Source organism: Hylobates moloch, unplaced genomic scaffold (assembly GCF_009828535.3).
Source record: "Hylobates moloch isolate HMO894 unplaced genomic scaffold, HMol_V3 SCAFFOLD_5, whole genome shotgun sequence".
NCBI classification, from domain to species: Eukaryota; Metazoa; Chordata; class Mammalia; order Primates; family Hylobatidae; genus Hylobates; species Hylobates moloch.
In genome coordinates this window covers 71373286-71387839 of record NW_026652280.1, presented here as the reverse complement: position 1 = coordinate 71387839, position 14554 = coordinate 71373286, and the positions used below count along the sequence as shown (strand labels likewise).

Below are 14554 nucleotides of genomic sequence, written 5' to 3'. Positions count from 1 at the left end.
CAAAATTAGCGTGGCGTGGTGGCGCATGCCTGTAATCCTAGCTACTCAGGAGGCTGAGGCAGGAGAATTGCTTGAACCTGGGAGGCAGAGATTGCGGTGAGCTGAGATTGCGCCATTGCAGACCAGCCTGGGCAACGAGTGAAACTCCATAAAAAAAAAAAAAAGAGAAAATGGCAGTACAAAATTAATATAGAAAAAATATTAAAATAGAAAAAATCTTGAATTGCATGCTATTTTGTTTAGTTTGTTTAGTTTGTATTTAAATACAAATGTATATTTAATCACACTTTTTGAATGACTTGATTTCAGTAAACTAATTTTATAGATTATGAGATATTTCCTAATCTGTGTTCTAAAAATGTTGATAGTGTGATAACAAACAAGTAAAACTATCTTTAGGCCAGGCACGGTGGCTCACGCCTGTAATCCCAGCACTTTGGGAGGCTGAGGGTGGTGGATCACCTGAGGTCGGGAGTTCTAGAACAGCCTGACTAACATGGAGAAACTCCATCTCTACTGAAAAAATACAAAAATTAGCCAGGCACAGTGGCGGGCTCCTGTAATCCCAGCTACTTGGGAGGCTGAGGCAGGAGAATCACTTGAACCTTGGAGGTGGAGGTTGCAGTGAGCCAAGATCACGCCATTGCACTCCAGTCTGGGCAATAAGAGCGAAACTCCATCTCAAAAAAAAACACAAAAAACTGTCTTTAGCCTGGGTGACAGAGTGAGACTCTGTCTCAAAGAAATAAATAAATAAATAAAGGTGACAGCAGGCCAGGCATGGTGTCTGACACCTGCAAGTCCAGCACTTGGGTAGGCCAAGGTAGGCAAATCACTTTAGCCCAGAAGTTCCAGACAAACCTGGGCAACATGGCAAAATCCCTGTCTCTAAAAAACTATGTAAAAATTACCCAGGTATGGGCCAGGTGTGGTGGCTCACGCCTGTAATCCCAGCACTTTGGGAGGCTGAGGCAGGTGGATCACGAGGTCAGGAGATCAAGATCATCCTGGCTGATATGGTGAAACTCCATCTCTACTAAAACCACAAAAAATTAGCTGGGCATGGTGGCACACGCCTGTAGTCCCAGCTACTCGGGAGGCTGAGGCAGGAGAATCACTTGAACCCATGAGGTGGAGGTTGCAGTGAGCTGAGATCGCGCCACTGCACTCCAAACTGGGTGACAGAGCAAGACTCTGTCTCAAAAAAAAAAAAAAAAAAAAATACATATATATATATATATTTAGATATTTTTTTACTGTACAAACAACAGCATTACAACAGTATTACAACAGTAATGGTGAAACTTTACCTATAATTCTATTCCTAGTTTATTATTTCTTTTTATATTTTTTCTGCTGTATATGTATCATTTATTCCATAATTATAATTATTGTAAATAAATTTTTGTATCTTTATAATTAAGCATTATGCTATGAACATTTTTCTATGTGTTGCTACAGTCTCTGATTTCCTTTTTTTTTTAAATGAGACAGAGTTTTCCTCTTGTCACCCAGGCTGGAGTGCAATGGCATGATCTCGGCCCACTGCAACCTCCGTCTCCTGGGTTCAAGCGATTCTCCTGCCTCAGCCTCCCTAGTAGCTGGGATTATAGGTGCCCGCCACCACCCCCAGCTCATTTTTGTATTTTTAGTACAGATGGGGTTTCACTATGTTGGCCAGGCTGGTCTCGAACCCCTGACCTTAGGTGATCTGCCCGCCTCTGCCTCCTAAAGTGCTGATTTCCATTTTAATGAGTGTTTAAGTTTTCTTGAGTCAATATACAAAATATACTTAACTATTTCCCTATTGTAGGAATTGCCAAGTTAGGCTCTTTTTTTTTTATTCAGTGGTTTTGTTGTTGTTGTTTTGTTTTTTTTTTGGGACGGGGTCTCGCTCTGTCACCCAGGCTGGAGTGCAGTGTCACGATCTCGGCTCACTGCAACCTCTGCCTCCCAGCCTCAAGCAATTCTCCTACCTCAGCCTCCTGAGTAGCTGAGACTACAGGCATGGAGCCACCATTCCTGGCTTTTTTTTTTTTTTTTTTTTTTTTGGTATTTTTAGTAGAGATGGAGTTTCTTGGCCAGGCTGGTCTTGAACTCCTGGCCTCGAGTGATCTGCCCGCCTCAGCCTCCCAAAGTGCTGAGATTACAGGCAAAAGCTGGCACACCTGGCCATAAAGTTAAGCTCATTTTAAATTTTTTAATGTTACCGTGAATGAACTTTCACATTGACTATCTTTGCAGATATTATTATTTTACTTTTGAATTTTCTTTAGGACAAAATCTCAGAAATAATTGGGTCTAAAAGGTTGATTAAGCCAGGCACAGTGGCTCATGCCTGTAATCCCAGCACTTTGGGAGGCCAAGGTGGGTGGATCACTTGAGGTCAGGAGTTCAGGACCAACCTGGCCAACATGGTGAAACTCCATCTCTACTAAAAATACAAAAATTAGCTGGGTGTGGTGGTGCACGCCTGTAGTCCTAGCTACTTGGGAGGCTGAGAATCGTTGGAACCTGGGAGGAGGAGGTTGTAGTGAGCCGAGGTGATGCCACTGCATTCCAGCCTGGCTGACAGAGCGAGACTCCGTCTCAAAAAAAAAGGTAAATTAAAAAATAAAAGATTGGTTATTACATTTTTGTAAAGCCACTTTAAGAATTATAAAATGCTATTTGTTTTCTTACAGTTAATTTTTAAAAAAAAAAACTGTAGCACCACCAGTGCAAATTTTTTGGAGAAAGAAATTTCTTGGCCAGGTAAGGTGGCTCATGCCTGTAGTCCCAGCACTTTGGGAGGCTGAGGCAAGCGGATTGCTTGAGTCCAGGAATTCGAGACCAGCCAGGGCAAATTGGTGAAACTCTGTCTCTACAAAAACACAAAAAATAGCTGGGCCTAGTGATGAGTGCCTGTGGTCCCAGCTATTCAGGAGGCTGAAGCGGGGGAATTGCTTGAGCTGGGGACATCAAGGCTGCAGTGAGCTGAGGACGTCAAGGCAGCAGTGAGCTGAGATCATGCCACTGCACTCCAGCCTGGGTGTCAGAACTAGACCCTATCTCAAGAGAGAAAAAAAAAGAAATTTCTTCATTCTGACACTCAACTCAAACAGTTATTTTTGCTTTTGTGTGTAGTCTTCCTACACTTAAATACAAAATTGTAGCCATACTGTTTAATATCTTAGTAATTTTTTCACAGAACACAGTATCAGATGTTTTCTTTTCTTTCTTTTTTTTTTTTTTGAGACAGAGTCTCACTCTGTTGTCCAGGCTGGAGTGCAGTGGCACGATCTCAGCTCACTGCAACCTCTGCCTCCTGGGTTCAAGCGATTCTCCTGCCTCAGCCTCCCGAGTAGCTGGGATTACAGGCATACACCACCATACCCAGCTAATATTTTCTATTTTTTATGGGTCTTTATAACTTTTTAAAATTGAAAGTAATATAACCACATCAAAGAAAATCTGGGAAATAGAGTGGAAAATTATATATAACCTCCCCAGTAATAACCATTGTTGGCATTTTGTTGTTGTTCTTGCCAGTCATTTTTCTTATGTATATATTTTCTTGAAATTATCACATATAGATACTATCAGTCATTGGTTGAGTGTTTTCCATTTATTTGCATTTCTTGCTGTATGACTTGTTTGCTTGTTTGTTCATGTCCTTCAGCTATTAATCTATTAAAATATTCCAGGCTGGGCACAGGAGCTCATGCCTGTAATCCCAACACTTTGGGAGGCTGAGGCAGGAGGATCACTTGAGCCTAGGAGTTCAAGAGCAGCCTGGGTAACACAGTAAGACCCCCGTTTATACAAAAAATTTAAAAGTTAGCTAGTTGTCGTGGTGCACACCTTTAGTCCCAGCTACTTGGGAGGCTGAGATGGGAAAATCACTTAAGCCTGGGAGGTCAAGGCTGCTGTGAATCATGTCACCAGCCTGGGTGACAGAGGAAGACCCTGTCTCAAAAAAAAAAAAAATTCTACTTTTCTTTCTGTGTTGTGTGAGTTCTTTATAAACTTTTTTTTTTTTTTTTTTTTTGGAAACAAAGTCTTACTCTGTTGCCGAGGCTAGAATGCAGTGGCGCGATTGCAGCTCACTGCAACCTCTGCCTCCCAAGTTCACGTGATTCTCTTGCCTCGCCTCCCGAGTAGCTGGGACTAATGGTGCATGCCACCACGCCCAGCTAGTTTTTGTATTTTTAGTAGAGACAGAGCTTCCTTATGTTGGCCAGGCTGGTCTCGAACTCCTGACGTCACGTGATCCACCCGCCTCAGCCTCCCAAATTGTTGGGATTACAGGCGTGAGCCACTGTGCCCAGCCAATAAATTTTTATGATAATTTTGTATTTAAGTATGTAATGAGGAAATAATATGGAAGAATGAATACTTCATTGTAATTTATCTTCCAGGGTGACTGTGAAGATCATGCTAACCTTCTGTGCAGCCTTCTTCTTGGATATGGATTAGAAGCCTTTGTTTGTGTTGGGACCAAGGCAAAAGGTGTACCTCATGCATGGGTTATGACTTGTGGAACTGATGGGACCATCACTTTTTGGGAGAGTTTAACAGGACACAGGTTAGTCTACGAAGTTTATAAGGATATTAAAATGAAGTTATAAGTTTTTTTTGTTTTTTTTTTTTTGAGATGAAGTCTCGCTCTGTCACCCGGGCTGGAGTGCACTGGCACAATCTCAGCTCACTGCAACCTCCACCTCCCAGGTTCAAGCCGATTCTCCTGCCTCAGCCTCCCAAGTAGCTGGGATTACAGGCACGTGCCACCGCACCTGGCTGATTTTTGTATTTTTAGTAGAGACGAGTTTTCACCATGTTAGCCAGGCTGGTCTCGAACTCCTGACCTCAGGTGATCCACCTCAGCCTCCCAAAGTGCTGGGATTACAGGCGTGAGCCACCGTGTCCAGCTTAAGTTATAAGTATTTTAAATTATAAGGGCTTTTTGTCCATAGTGATGGTACTTGAAGGTACGTGTTGATGATTTTAGTTAGAGCCTTTTCAGTGATTATGTAAAAAAGTACTTCAATTATGATAGCCAAGTAAATGAACTCTAAGAAAATTTTTACCTCAAATATTCTTTACCAACATATGTTGGTAAACAGTAAATTATATTTACTAGTTTTGTATGATTAGCATATTTTGTTTTCAGTTTTCTCTCTTTTTTTTTTTTTTTTTTTTGGCAGTGTCTCACTGTTGCCCAGGCTGGAGTGCAGTGGCACAGTCACAGCCCGCTGCAGCCTCCCTCTCCTGGGTTCCGGTGGTCCTCCTACCTCAGCCTCTTGCATAGCTGGGACTGCAGGTGTGCACAGCCATGCCTAGCTAATTTTTCTGTAGGGATGAGGTTTTGCTGTGTTGTCTACACTGGTCTTGAACTCCTGGACTCAAGCAGTCTGCCCACCACGGCCTTCCAAAGTGCTGAGATTATAGGCATGAGCCACCACGCCTGGCCGGCATGTTTTTTTCTGATGATCATCCCTACGTCTGAAAATAAATTCAAGTTGTAAATGATGATTTCTTTTTAAAATTTGATGTGGTTGCCATCTCCATGTTGGCAAATCCCCTAGACACATTTTTTAAAGTACTTTAGCCTGTCATTAGATTTTGAAACAGCTGAGTACTTCTGTTGTAGGACTTCCTCCTTAGTTCAGCTAAGAGCTGGGTCCTTGTCACATGGCCATGAAAAATTAGGCTCGCAGGCAATTTGAAGGGGGAGAAAAATGGAATTTATTGAACAAAAAGGAAAAAAACTGGGAAACAGGGACGCTCCACAAACCCAGAGTGCCTGCTAGTGTGCTTCCTGCTTCGCAGATTGAATTCCAGCTTCCACTCAGGAAGAGGAGGGGCCAGGCTCCTCCCCATTGCAAATTGCTCGAACTTCTGTGGCTTCTCCCCAGTGTGCACTCCTCCCAGTGCACAGGCTGGTTGGAGTTTCTCTGGGGACCCCTTTCCACCTGGCTGTCTCACTTCTTTCTTCATGGAACATTCTCTTTCCTTAGCTTCTTTCTTATCATTGTCTTTCAATATTTATTATTCCTCTCTGGCTATTCTCAGTTTTTCCTTCATCTTGTCTTTAAATGTGTGTGTTCTAGAGGCCCAGCCCTGGGCCCTCTTTTCATTCCCCTGAGTCCTCTTTCTCCCTGGTTGATAATCATGCCTAATAATGTTTTGGTTAGTTGTGCCTAAAAATGCATAATCAAATTATTTTAATTATGTTATCTGAGGCAAACATTTTTTATTTATTTATTTTTTTTCTTGGAGACGGAGTTTCGCCCTCGTTGCTCAGGCTGGAGTGCAGTGATGCCATCTCAGCTCACTGCAGCCTCCGCCTCCCGGGTTCAAGCAATTCTCCTGGCTTAGCCTCCCGAGTAGCTGGGACTACAAGCACGTGCTCCCACGCCCAGGTGATTTTTGTATTTTTAGTAGAGACGGGGTTTCACCATGTTGGTCAGGCTGGTCTCGAACTCTTGACCTCAGGTGATCCCCCCCCCCGCCTCAGCCTCCGAAAGTGCTGGGATTACCGCGTCCGGCCTTTGATCTTAACAGTATACATAGAATGTATTCTGTTGTTAATAGAGTTGGTTTCAATATTGTAAGACGTACCATACAATTAATACAGAGTAATCAAATTGTGGAAATGTAAAAAAGAAAAACAAGTATTAAACTGTAGTTCTGAGAAGTAGTTATGGCCTTAAGTGTTAGAATAATTTTCTCAGTAAGATGCTGCCTTCTTAATTTTTAAGTTCTCATATATAAAATTATTTAATTTTTTTAGGTACATCCATAAACCTACCAATCCTGATGAACCTCCAGTTGCTGAACAGCCCAAACCACTGTACCCATATCGAACAATTGGTTGTGTTTTCAACCATCAGATGTTCCTGGGAAATTGTCAACCCTCTGATGCAGTAGAAACCTGTGTATTTGATTTGAACGATGAATCCAAATGGAAACCCATGAGTGAGGAAGCAATTAAATCTGTGTGTGCTCCTGGAGCTACAACATCCCTTCCTCCCTTTCCACCTCTGTGTGCATCCACAATTGATGCATCAGTAACAAGTAATGAAATTGAAATGCAGCTGAGGCTCCTGGTGTCAGAACACAGGAAGGTAATTCACACTGAAATAGTTGTAGTTTCATACTTTTTTTCATTTATGTATTTAACTATTTTTTGGTGTGTGTGATAGTGCCAGTCACTATTCTAGCCCTGAACAAAGCAACTACAGTCCCTACTATTATGAAGCTTACAATTTTGAAAGTCATGAGAGTTCAAGTTCTGAGACTCAAAAATCTCCAAATTAATTAATACTTATAGAATGAATTACTTCCTCCTAGAAATGAAGAATGGTGAACTTGTTCACATCCCTTAGAGTCAAGATTTTTGCTGACTACCACTATTTGGATTTCGTCTTTGTGAAATGCTTATTCACATATTTGCCCCTTTAAAAATCCTGGGTTAGGCTGGGCTTGATGGCTCACGCCTATAATCCCAGCACTTTGGGAGGCTTAGGTGGGTGGATCGCTTGAGCCCAGGAGTTCAAGACCAGCCTGGGGAATATGGTGAAACATCATCTCTGTTATTCTTTAAAGAAAAAATATGTATACTGGGTTATACTTTTTTCATATTCATTTTTCTCCCCAGGTTGGTTTCTGTTTGTTTTCATGTTGTACTCAACTGAGTAGACGTCTGGCTTTAATTTGCATTTCCCTGATTACTTATGAGATCAAACCTCTTTTTTTTTTTTTTTTTGAGATGGAATCTCTCGCTTTGTCACCCAGGCTGGAGTGCAGTGGCGTGATCTTGGTTCACTGCAACCTCCACCTCCCAGGTTTAATCAGTTCTCCTGCCTCAGCCTCCTGAATAACTGGGATTATAGACATGTGCTACCATGCTACCAATTTTTGTATATTTTGTAGAGATAGGGTTTCACCATGTTGGCCAGGCTGGTCTCAAAGTGATCTACCTGCCTCAGCCTCCCAAAGTGCTGGGATTACAGTTGTGAGCCACTGCGCCCAGCCAGATCAAGCCTCTTGTCAAATAGCATGTAGATTTCCTTTGTAAAGTGCCTTTAAGAAGACATAAAAAATATTAGTCATAAAGGAAAAGATTAATATATCTTAAAGACTTAAGTTCATCAAAAGAAAACATTAAGAGATTGAAGCTGTGGGGTGGGAAAAGTTATTTGTAACACATATCACCAACAAAGGACTGGAATCCAAAATTCCTACAAAATATTTCTGATTCACCTTTTAGGGTTCCCTGTTCCACTCCTCACCTTGGGTGAGCCCTGTTTTCTGTGTTCTTTGAGGCTGTCAAAGGCAAACTGATTTATCAAACATGTTCTCTGGGTTCCCAGTTACTCTTAGCTTTGGCCTCTAATATATTTCTTATTCACTCGTCAACTTATCAGAGCATTTATATATTTTGGAAAACCTGGCATTTGTAATATGTTTTCAGCAAAAGTTGGTCAGGAGACCTCTGGTCCATTATATTGCTGGAAATGAATGCCCCTTATTACTTTTTCTTTCCTTTCATCACTTGTATTGGCTTTAGCTTTCTTTTCTTAGGTTCTGCTTACAAATAAAAGCAATATCTTATAAAAATTACTTTTGGCCAGGCACAGTGTCTCACGCCTATAATCGCTTGAGCTCAGGAGTTCAAGACCAGCCTGGGCAACATGGTGAGACCCTATCACTACAAAAAGTACAAAAATTAGCTGGGTGTGGTGGCGCATGCTTGTAGTCCCAGCTACTTGGAGGCTGAGGTGAAAGGAGCCAGGGAGGTGGAGGTTGCAGTGAGCCGAGATTGTGCCACTGCACTCCAGCCTGGGTGACAGTAAGACCCTGTCTCAAAAAAAAAAAAAAAAAGAATTACTGTTTATAGAAAAAGAAGTGATAGATGCCAGTGTTGATCACTATTTAAGTTAAGGTGCCTGTAAATCAGCAAAAGTTCACATTTTGCCACAGGAAAAGCATTGTTAATCATGGATCTTTTGAGACCATTTGTGATGAGTTAAAACCTTGAATGTAAAATGAGGAAATACCAAAGATCCATTATAATAACCAAAATATCTAGAGTTTTGAGAATTTTTTGTATTTGTGACAATATTATTTTTAACTTCATGTGTCTAGAGATCAATAGGTCATTTGGTGTTATAAATGGAATCATGGGCTGGGCACGGTGGCTCATGCCTGTAATCCCAGCACTTTGGGAGGCCGAGGTGGGTGGATCACTTGAGGTCAGGAGTTTGAGACCAGCCTGGCCAACATGGTGAAACCCCGTCTCTACGAAAAATACAAAAATTAGCTGGGCGTGGTGGCGGGTGTCTGTAATCCCAGCTACTCAGGAGGCTAAGGCAGGAGAATCGCTTGAACCTGGGAGGCAGAGTTGCAGTGAGCTGAGATCGCGCCACTGCATTCCAGCCTGCGCAACAGAGTAAGACTCTGTCTCAAAAAAATTTAAAAAAATAAAAAATAAATGGAATCATGTTGTTTTTAACATTCCATAGAAATATGTTTTAAGCTCCCTAAGGGCCTATAAAATGTCTTCATCTTTTTATCTCTTACAGTATATAAGTTTTATAGAGTACATGTTCAGTAAATATTTGTTTAATCACATATAGAATTAATTTGTTGACTTTTCTCACCTCTGTGTAGTTCAGTTTATGGTAGGAAGAGTCAGTCTTTAGTAAACAGATTCATTCTTACTAAACTCTTTTTTATTTATTTATTTATTTTTTATTTTGAGACAGAGTCTCGCTCTGTCGCCCAGGCTGGAGTGCAGTGGCACGATCTCGGCTCACTGCAAGCTCCGCCTCCCGAGTTCACGCCATTCTCCTGCCTCAGCCTCCCAAGTAGCTGGGACTACAGGCACCCGCCACCACGCCCAACTAATTTTTTGTATTTTTAGTAGGTACAGGGTTTCACTGTGTTAGCCAGGATGGTCTCAATCTCCTGACCTCATGATCCGCCCACCTCAGCCTCCCAAAGTGCTGGGATTACAGGCATGAGCCACCACGCCTGGCCTAAACTCTTTAAAGTTAAGTAAAATATCTCAAAATATAAGAATTATACCTGTCATCCATATTAGGACTATTTCATATAGTATTTTGTAGTAGATATTAGAGAAGTACAGGATTTGGAGACTTCGTGAACATCATTGTTTTGAATGTTTTTTGGTTGTTTCTCTAAAAAGTAAAATCTGATCACCTATAGTTCCTTTTATCTGATTTTTATTTCTATGCATCCCTATAATTATTATTATTAAAATATGATAGCTTTTAAAAATCTTTTTTTTTTTTGGTATACATTAAAATAATCAACATTTTTATTTAGTTGGTTTTGAAAATATTAGTGTATTTCACTTTTTCTTTTTCTCTTGATTGCTTATAGGATCTCGGCCTCACTACTGTTTGGGAAGACCAGCTCTCCTACCTTTTATCACCAGCTTTGGCTTCTTATGAATTTGAGCGTACAACAAGTATATCAGCAGGCAATGAAGAATTTCAAGATGCCATAAGAAGGGCCGTGCCTGATGGTCACACATTTAAAGGGTTCCCAATACATTTTGTGTATAGAAATGCAAGACGTGCATTTGCCACATGTCTTCGGTAAGGTGTAATTTACGGAATCATTTTTTCAGTTTAGTAATCTTAGAGATCAGTCCAGGCCGGGCGCGGTGGCTCACGCTTGTAATCCCAGCACTTTGGGAGGCCGAGGCGGGCGGATCACGAGGTCAGGAGATCGAGACCACGGTGAAACCCCGTCTCTACTAAAAATACAAAAAAAAAATTAGCCGGGCGTGGTGGCGGGCGCCTGTAGTCCCAGCTACTCGGAGAGGCTGAGGCAGGAGAATGGCGTGAACCCAGGAGGCGGAGCTTGCAGTGAGCCGAGATCGCGCCACTGCACTCCAGCCTGGGTGACAAAAAAAAAAAAATCAGTCTGGCAGGTTTTTTTTCCTTTTTTTTTTTTTTTTTTTTAATCAAGGTTTGATCTGTGCCCTGTGAGTACAGGCATGTGCCACCATACCTGGCTATTTTTTTTATCTTTATTTTGTAGACATGGGGGTCTTCCTATGTTGCCCAGGCTGGTCTTGAACTCCTGGGCTCAAGCAGTCTTCCCACTTCAGCCTCCCAAAGTGCTAGGATTACAGGTGTGAGCCATTGCACCCAGCCTAATCTGGTAGTTATTTAGAAATGACATCCGAGTCATATGGGAGCTTTTACAATGACTGACCCTCCTTGCCACAGATTTTGATTCATTTGGTCTGAAATGTAGCCCTAGATAGTCTGGGATTATTTGCCCAGTGATTTTGGTGCAGTCTCAGGTATCTCTGATTTTGTCTGGACTATAAGGAAATAGTCTATAATTTGAATAGCTTGACCAAAATTACAGTGTCTCTGATAGCAGAGACAGAATTTGAAAAAATTATTTTATTTATTTATTTTTGAGATGGAGTCTCAGTCTGTCGCCCAGGCTGGAGTGCAGTGGCACATTCTTGGCTCACTGCAACCTCTGCCTCCCGGATTCAAGCGATTCTCCTGCCTCAGCCTCCCAAGTAGCTGGGATTACAGACGCACGCCACCACACCTGGCTAATTTTTGTAATTTTTACTAGAGACACGGTTTCACTATGTTGGCCAAGCTGGTCTTGAACTCCTGACCTCAGGTGATCCACCTGTCTCGGCCTCCCAAAGTGCTGGGATTACAGGCATGAGCCACCACGCCTAGCCTGAAAACATTATTTTAAATACTGATTTACTTGCAAATAAGGAATTAAAGTGTATGGTCACTTCTTAATTGAATAATTTTTTTTTTCTTAAATAGATCTCCTTTCTGTGAAGAAATAATCTGTTGCCGTGGAGACCAAGTGCGACTGGCAGTTCGTGTCCGAGTGTTTACTTACCCTGAATCTGCATGTGCTGTTTGGATCATGTTTGCTTGTAAATATCGCTCGGTATTATAGGGCCAATATTTACATAAGAATTATACCTGTGTTTAATTGGAATTTTACACATTGTACATTACTTAGCTATTTAGAGGTTTATTTTAAAATCACAATCTGGCTTGAATGGCATATTTCAATTTTGTATATACTTGACTGGTAATGTTTAAAAAAAATCATGTGTTCCTTTAAAAATTAAGGCTGAAAAACTTGTATAAATATCCCTGGAATTTAGTATAAATTAAGTGTATATTCTATTTTAATAAATGCTACTTTGTTTACAGTTATCAGTAGTTTAAATATTAATATAAAATGCATTCAGTTTTCTTTACACAAACAGGTAATCAAAGAGATGTTTATCTAAGGGTTTGAGCCCTAGAAAAATCAATATGATCATTACTTTTCACAGGTTAGTGGAATTATTTTATACAGATTAGGAGAAATTAACCTCATGACAGATTTATTTATTGCATTGGTGAAAATAAATGTTGATGAATTACCACTTTTGTGGTTTATTCGTGGCTCTTGGGATATTTAAGACTGTCCAGAAATTTATGGTTAGACCTTGAAGCAAGAGTAGGAAAAAACTAATACCAGAAAAGCATAAATATTAATAACCTCATATGAAAGTACATGAATCATTTAGAAATATTTATCACTGTGATTTGTTGTAAAAATGAATTGGCTATTTTAGAAAAAATTTATTATATCTCTTTGTTATGATACTGATAAATTGTGACCTTGCAGTCGATCACTGATTTTCTGTGGTCAGAGGATTCATTACTAGCCTCTTCATGGATTCTATCTTCTGAAACCCTTTTTTCTTTCTTTTCATTGTGATAAAAAAATCAGCATGTATGTGACTAATCTAAATGAGAGATTGATTGTGTGAGACCACTGAAAACAAGCATATGTGAGTGACTCCATACTGATTTTTGTTTTAAAATTGAGCACGTTTTAAAAGTTTTTTAAGGCCCGGTGCAGTGGTTTATGCCTGTAATCCCAGCATTTTGGGAGGCTGAGGTGGGTGGATCACTTGAGGTCAGGAGTTCGTGACCAGCCTGGGCAACATGGTGAAACCCTGTCTCTACTAAAAATACAAAAATTAGGCCGGGTGCGGTGGCTCACACCTGTAATCCCAGCTACTCAGGAGGCTGAGGCAGGAGAATCACTTGAACCTGGGAGGCAGAGGTTGCAGTGAGGTGAGATCGCACCACTGCACTCCAGCATGGGAGGCAGAGTGACACTGCATCTCAAAAACAAACAAACAAAAAAAGGGCCGGGCATGGTGGCTCACACCTGTAATCCCAGCACTTTGGGAGGCTGATGTGGGTGGATCACGAAGTCAGAGGTTCAAGACCAGCCTGGCCAACATAGTGAAACCCCGTCTCTACTAAAAATACAAAAATTAGCTGGGCATGGTGGCATGTGCCTATAGTCCAGCTACTCAGGAGACTGAGGCAGGAGAATCGCTTGAACCTGGGAGGTGGAGGTTGTGATGAGCCAAGATCACGCCACGGTACTCCAGCGTGGGCAACAGAGCAATACTCCATCTCAAAAAAAAAGTTTTTTAAAAGTTAATTTTAAGTAGCTAGGCATGGTGTCACACACCCATAATCCAAGCTACTCGGGAGTCTGAGATGGAAGTATTGCTTGAGTCCACAGAGGCTGTGGTGAGCTAAGATTGCGTCACTGTATTCCAGCCTGGGTGACGGAGCAAGACTCTGTCTCAAAAAAAAAAAAAAAAGAAAAGAAAAAAAGTGTGAAACCTGATTCCTCAACTTATTTTAAAATTTTATATACTAAAAAAAAGTGTTAAGTGAACAAAAGTAAACATTAAAAAGAGTAGCAATTGAACTTTTTGCAAGAAGCTGCATAATACATGATATGAGGGGTTTGACTGCCCATTTAGCACTTCTGTGCATAGTTCTTTTTATTTTTTTTTAAGTTTTTTATATTTTAAAAGAATCTGTTCACTCTTATGTGTGTAGTTCTTAATTTAGTTGCTTTATCCATTGGTCTTAAGAAAGTAACTCTATACCAGTTGGCTATCCAAGTTATTAATTCTTTTAATCACTTTAATTCACCCCTACAAATAAAATGATTTTGTTTTTCAAAAATTAAAATCTAAAAGTGTCTTAAAATTTACTTTTTGGGCCAGGTGTGGTGGCTCACACCTATAATCCCAGCACTTTTGGAGGCTAAGGCCAGAGGATGGCCAGGAGCTCAAGACCTGGGAGCTCCTGGGAGCCTAGAGAGAGACCACCCCCTCCTTTCTATAAAAAAAAAAATCTACTTTGTTTTGTTTTTATATATAATAAATATTTATTCAATTTGTTTAAAAAGTCTGAAATATTATGATCCCTCTTCTACAATTTTCACCAAAAATGGTAATCAGATGTTTCCTGTGAGACTGACATGACTGTAGAAAATTAGCAAAATAATAATTAAAGCTTTTTTTAAAGCGTAGTGGTTCACACCTATAGTTCCAGTACTCTGGGAGGCCGAGGCAGGAGAATCGCTTGGGTTCAGGAATTTAAGACCAGCCCGGGCAACATAGCAAGACCCCATTGCTACAAAAAATTTAAAAAATTAGCAGGGCGTGATTGTG

The 14554-nt window shown here is 40.8% G+C and overlaps 1 protein-coding gene across 5 annotated transcripts in view; it reads left to right on the top strand.

Moving 5' to 3' along the window:
* SPIRE1 (spire type actin nucleation factor 1) overlaps positions 1-14554 on the top strand; it is a 280087-nt gene that overhangs the window by 17564 nt on the left and 247969 nt on the right. For all 5 annotated transcript variants that reach the window (XM_058438667.1, XM_058438665.1, XM_058438666.1 and 2 more), the window contains 4 exons: positions 4401-4567; positions 6776-7109; positions 10393-10610; positions 11826-11941. In XM_058438667.1, the coding sequence (XP_058294650.1) occupies positions 4401-4567; positions 6776-7109; positions 10393-10610; positions 11826-11941 (835 nt within the window). The remainder of the gene's footprint in view (positions 1-4400; positions 4568-6775; positions 7110-10392; positions 10611-11825; positions 11942-14554) is intronic.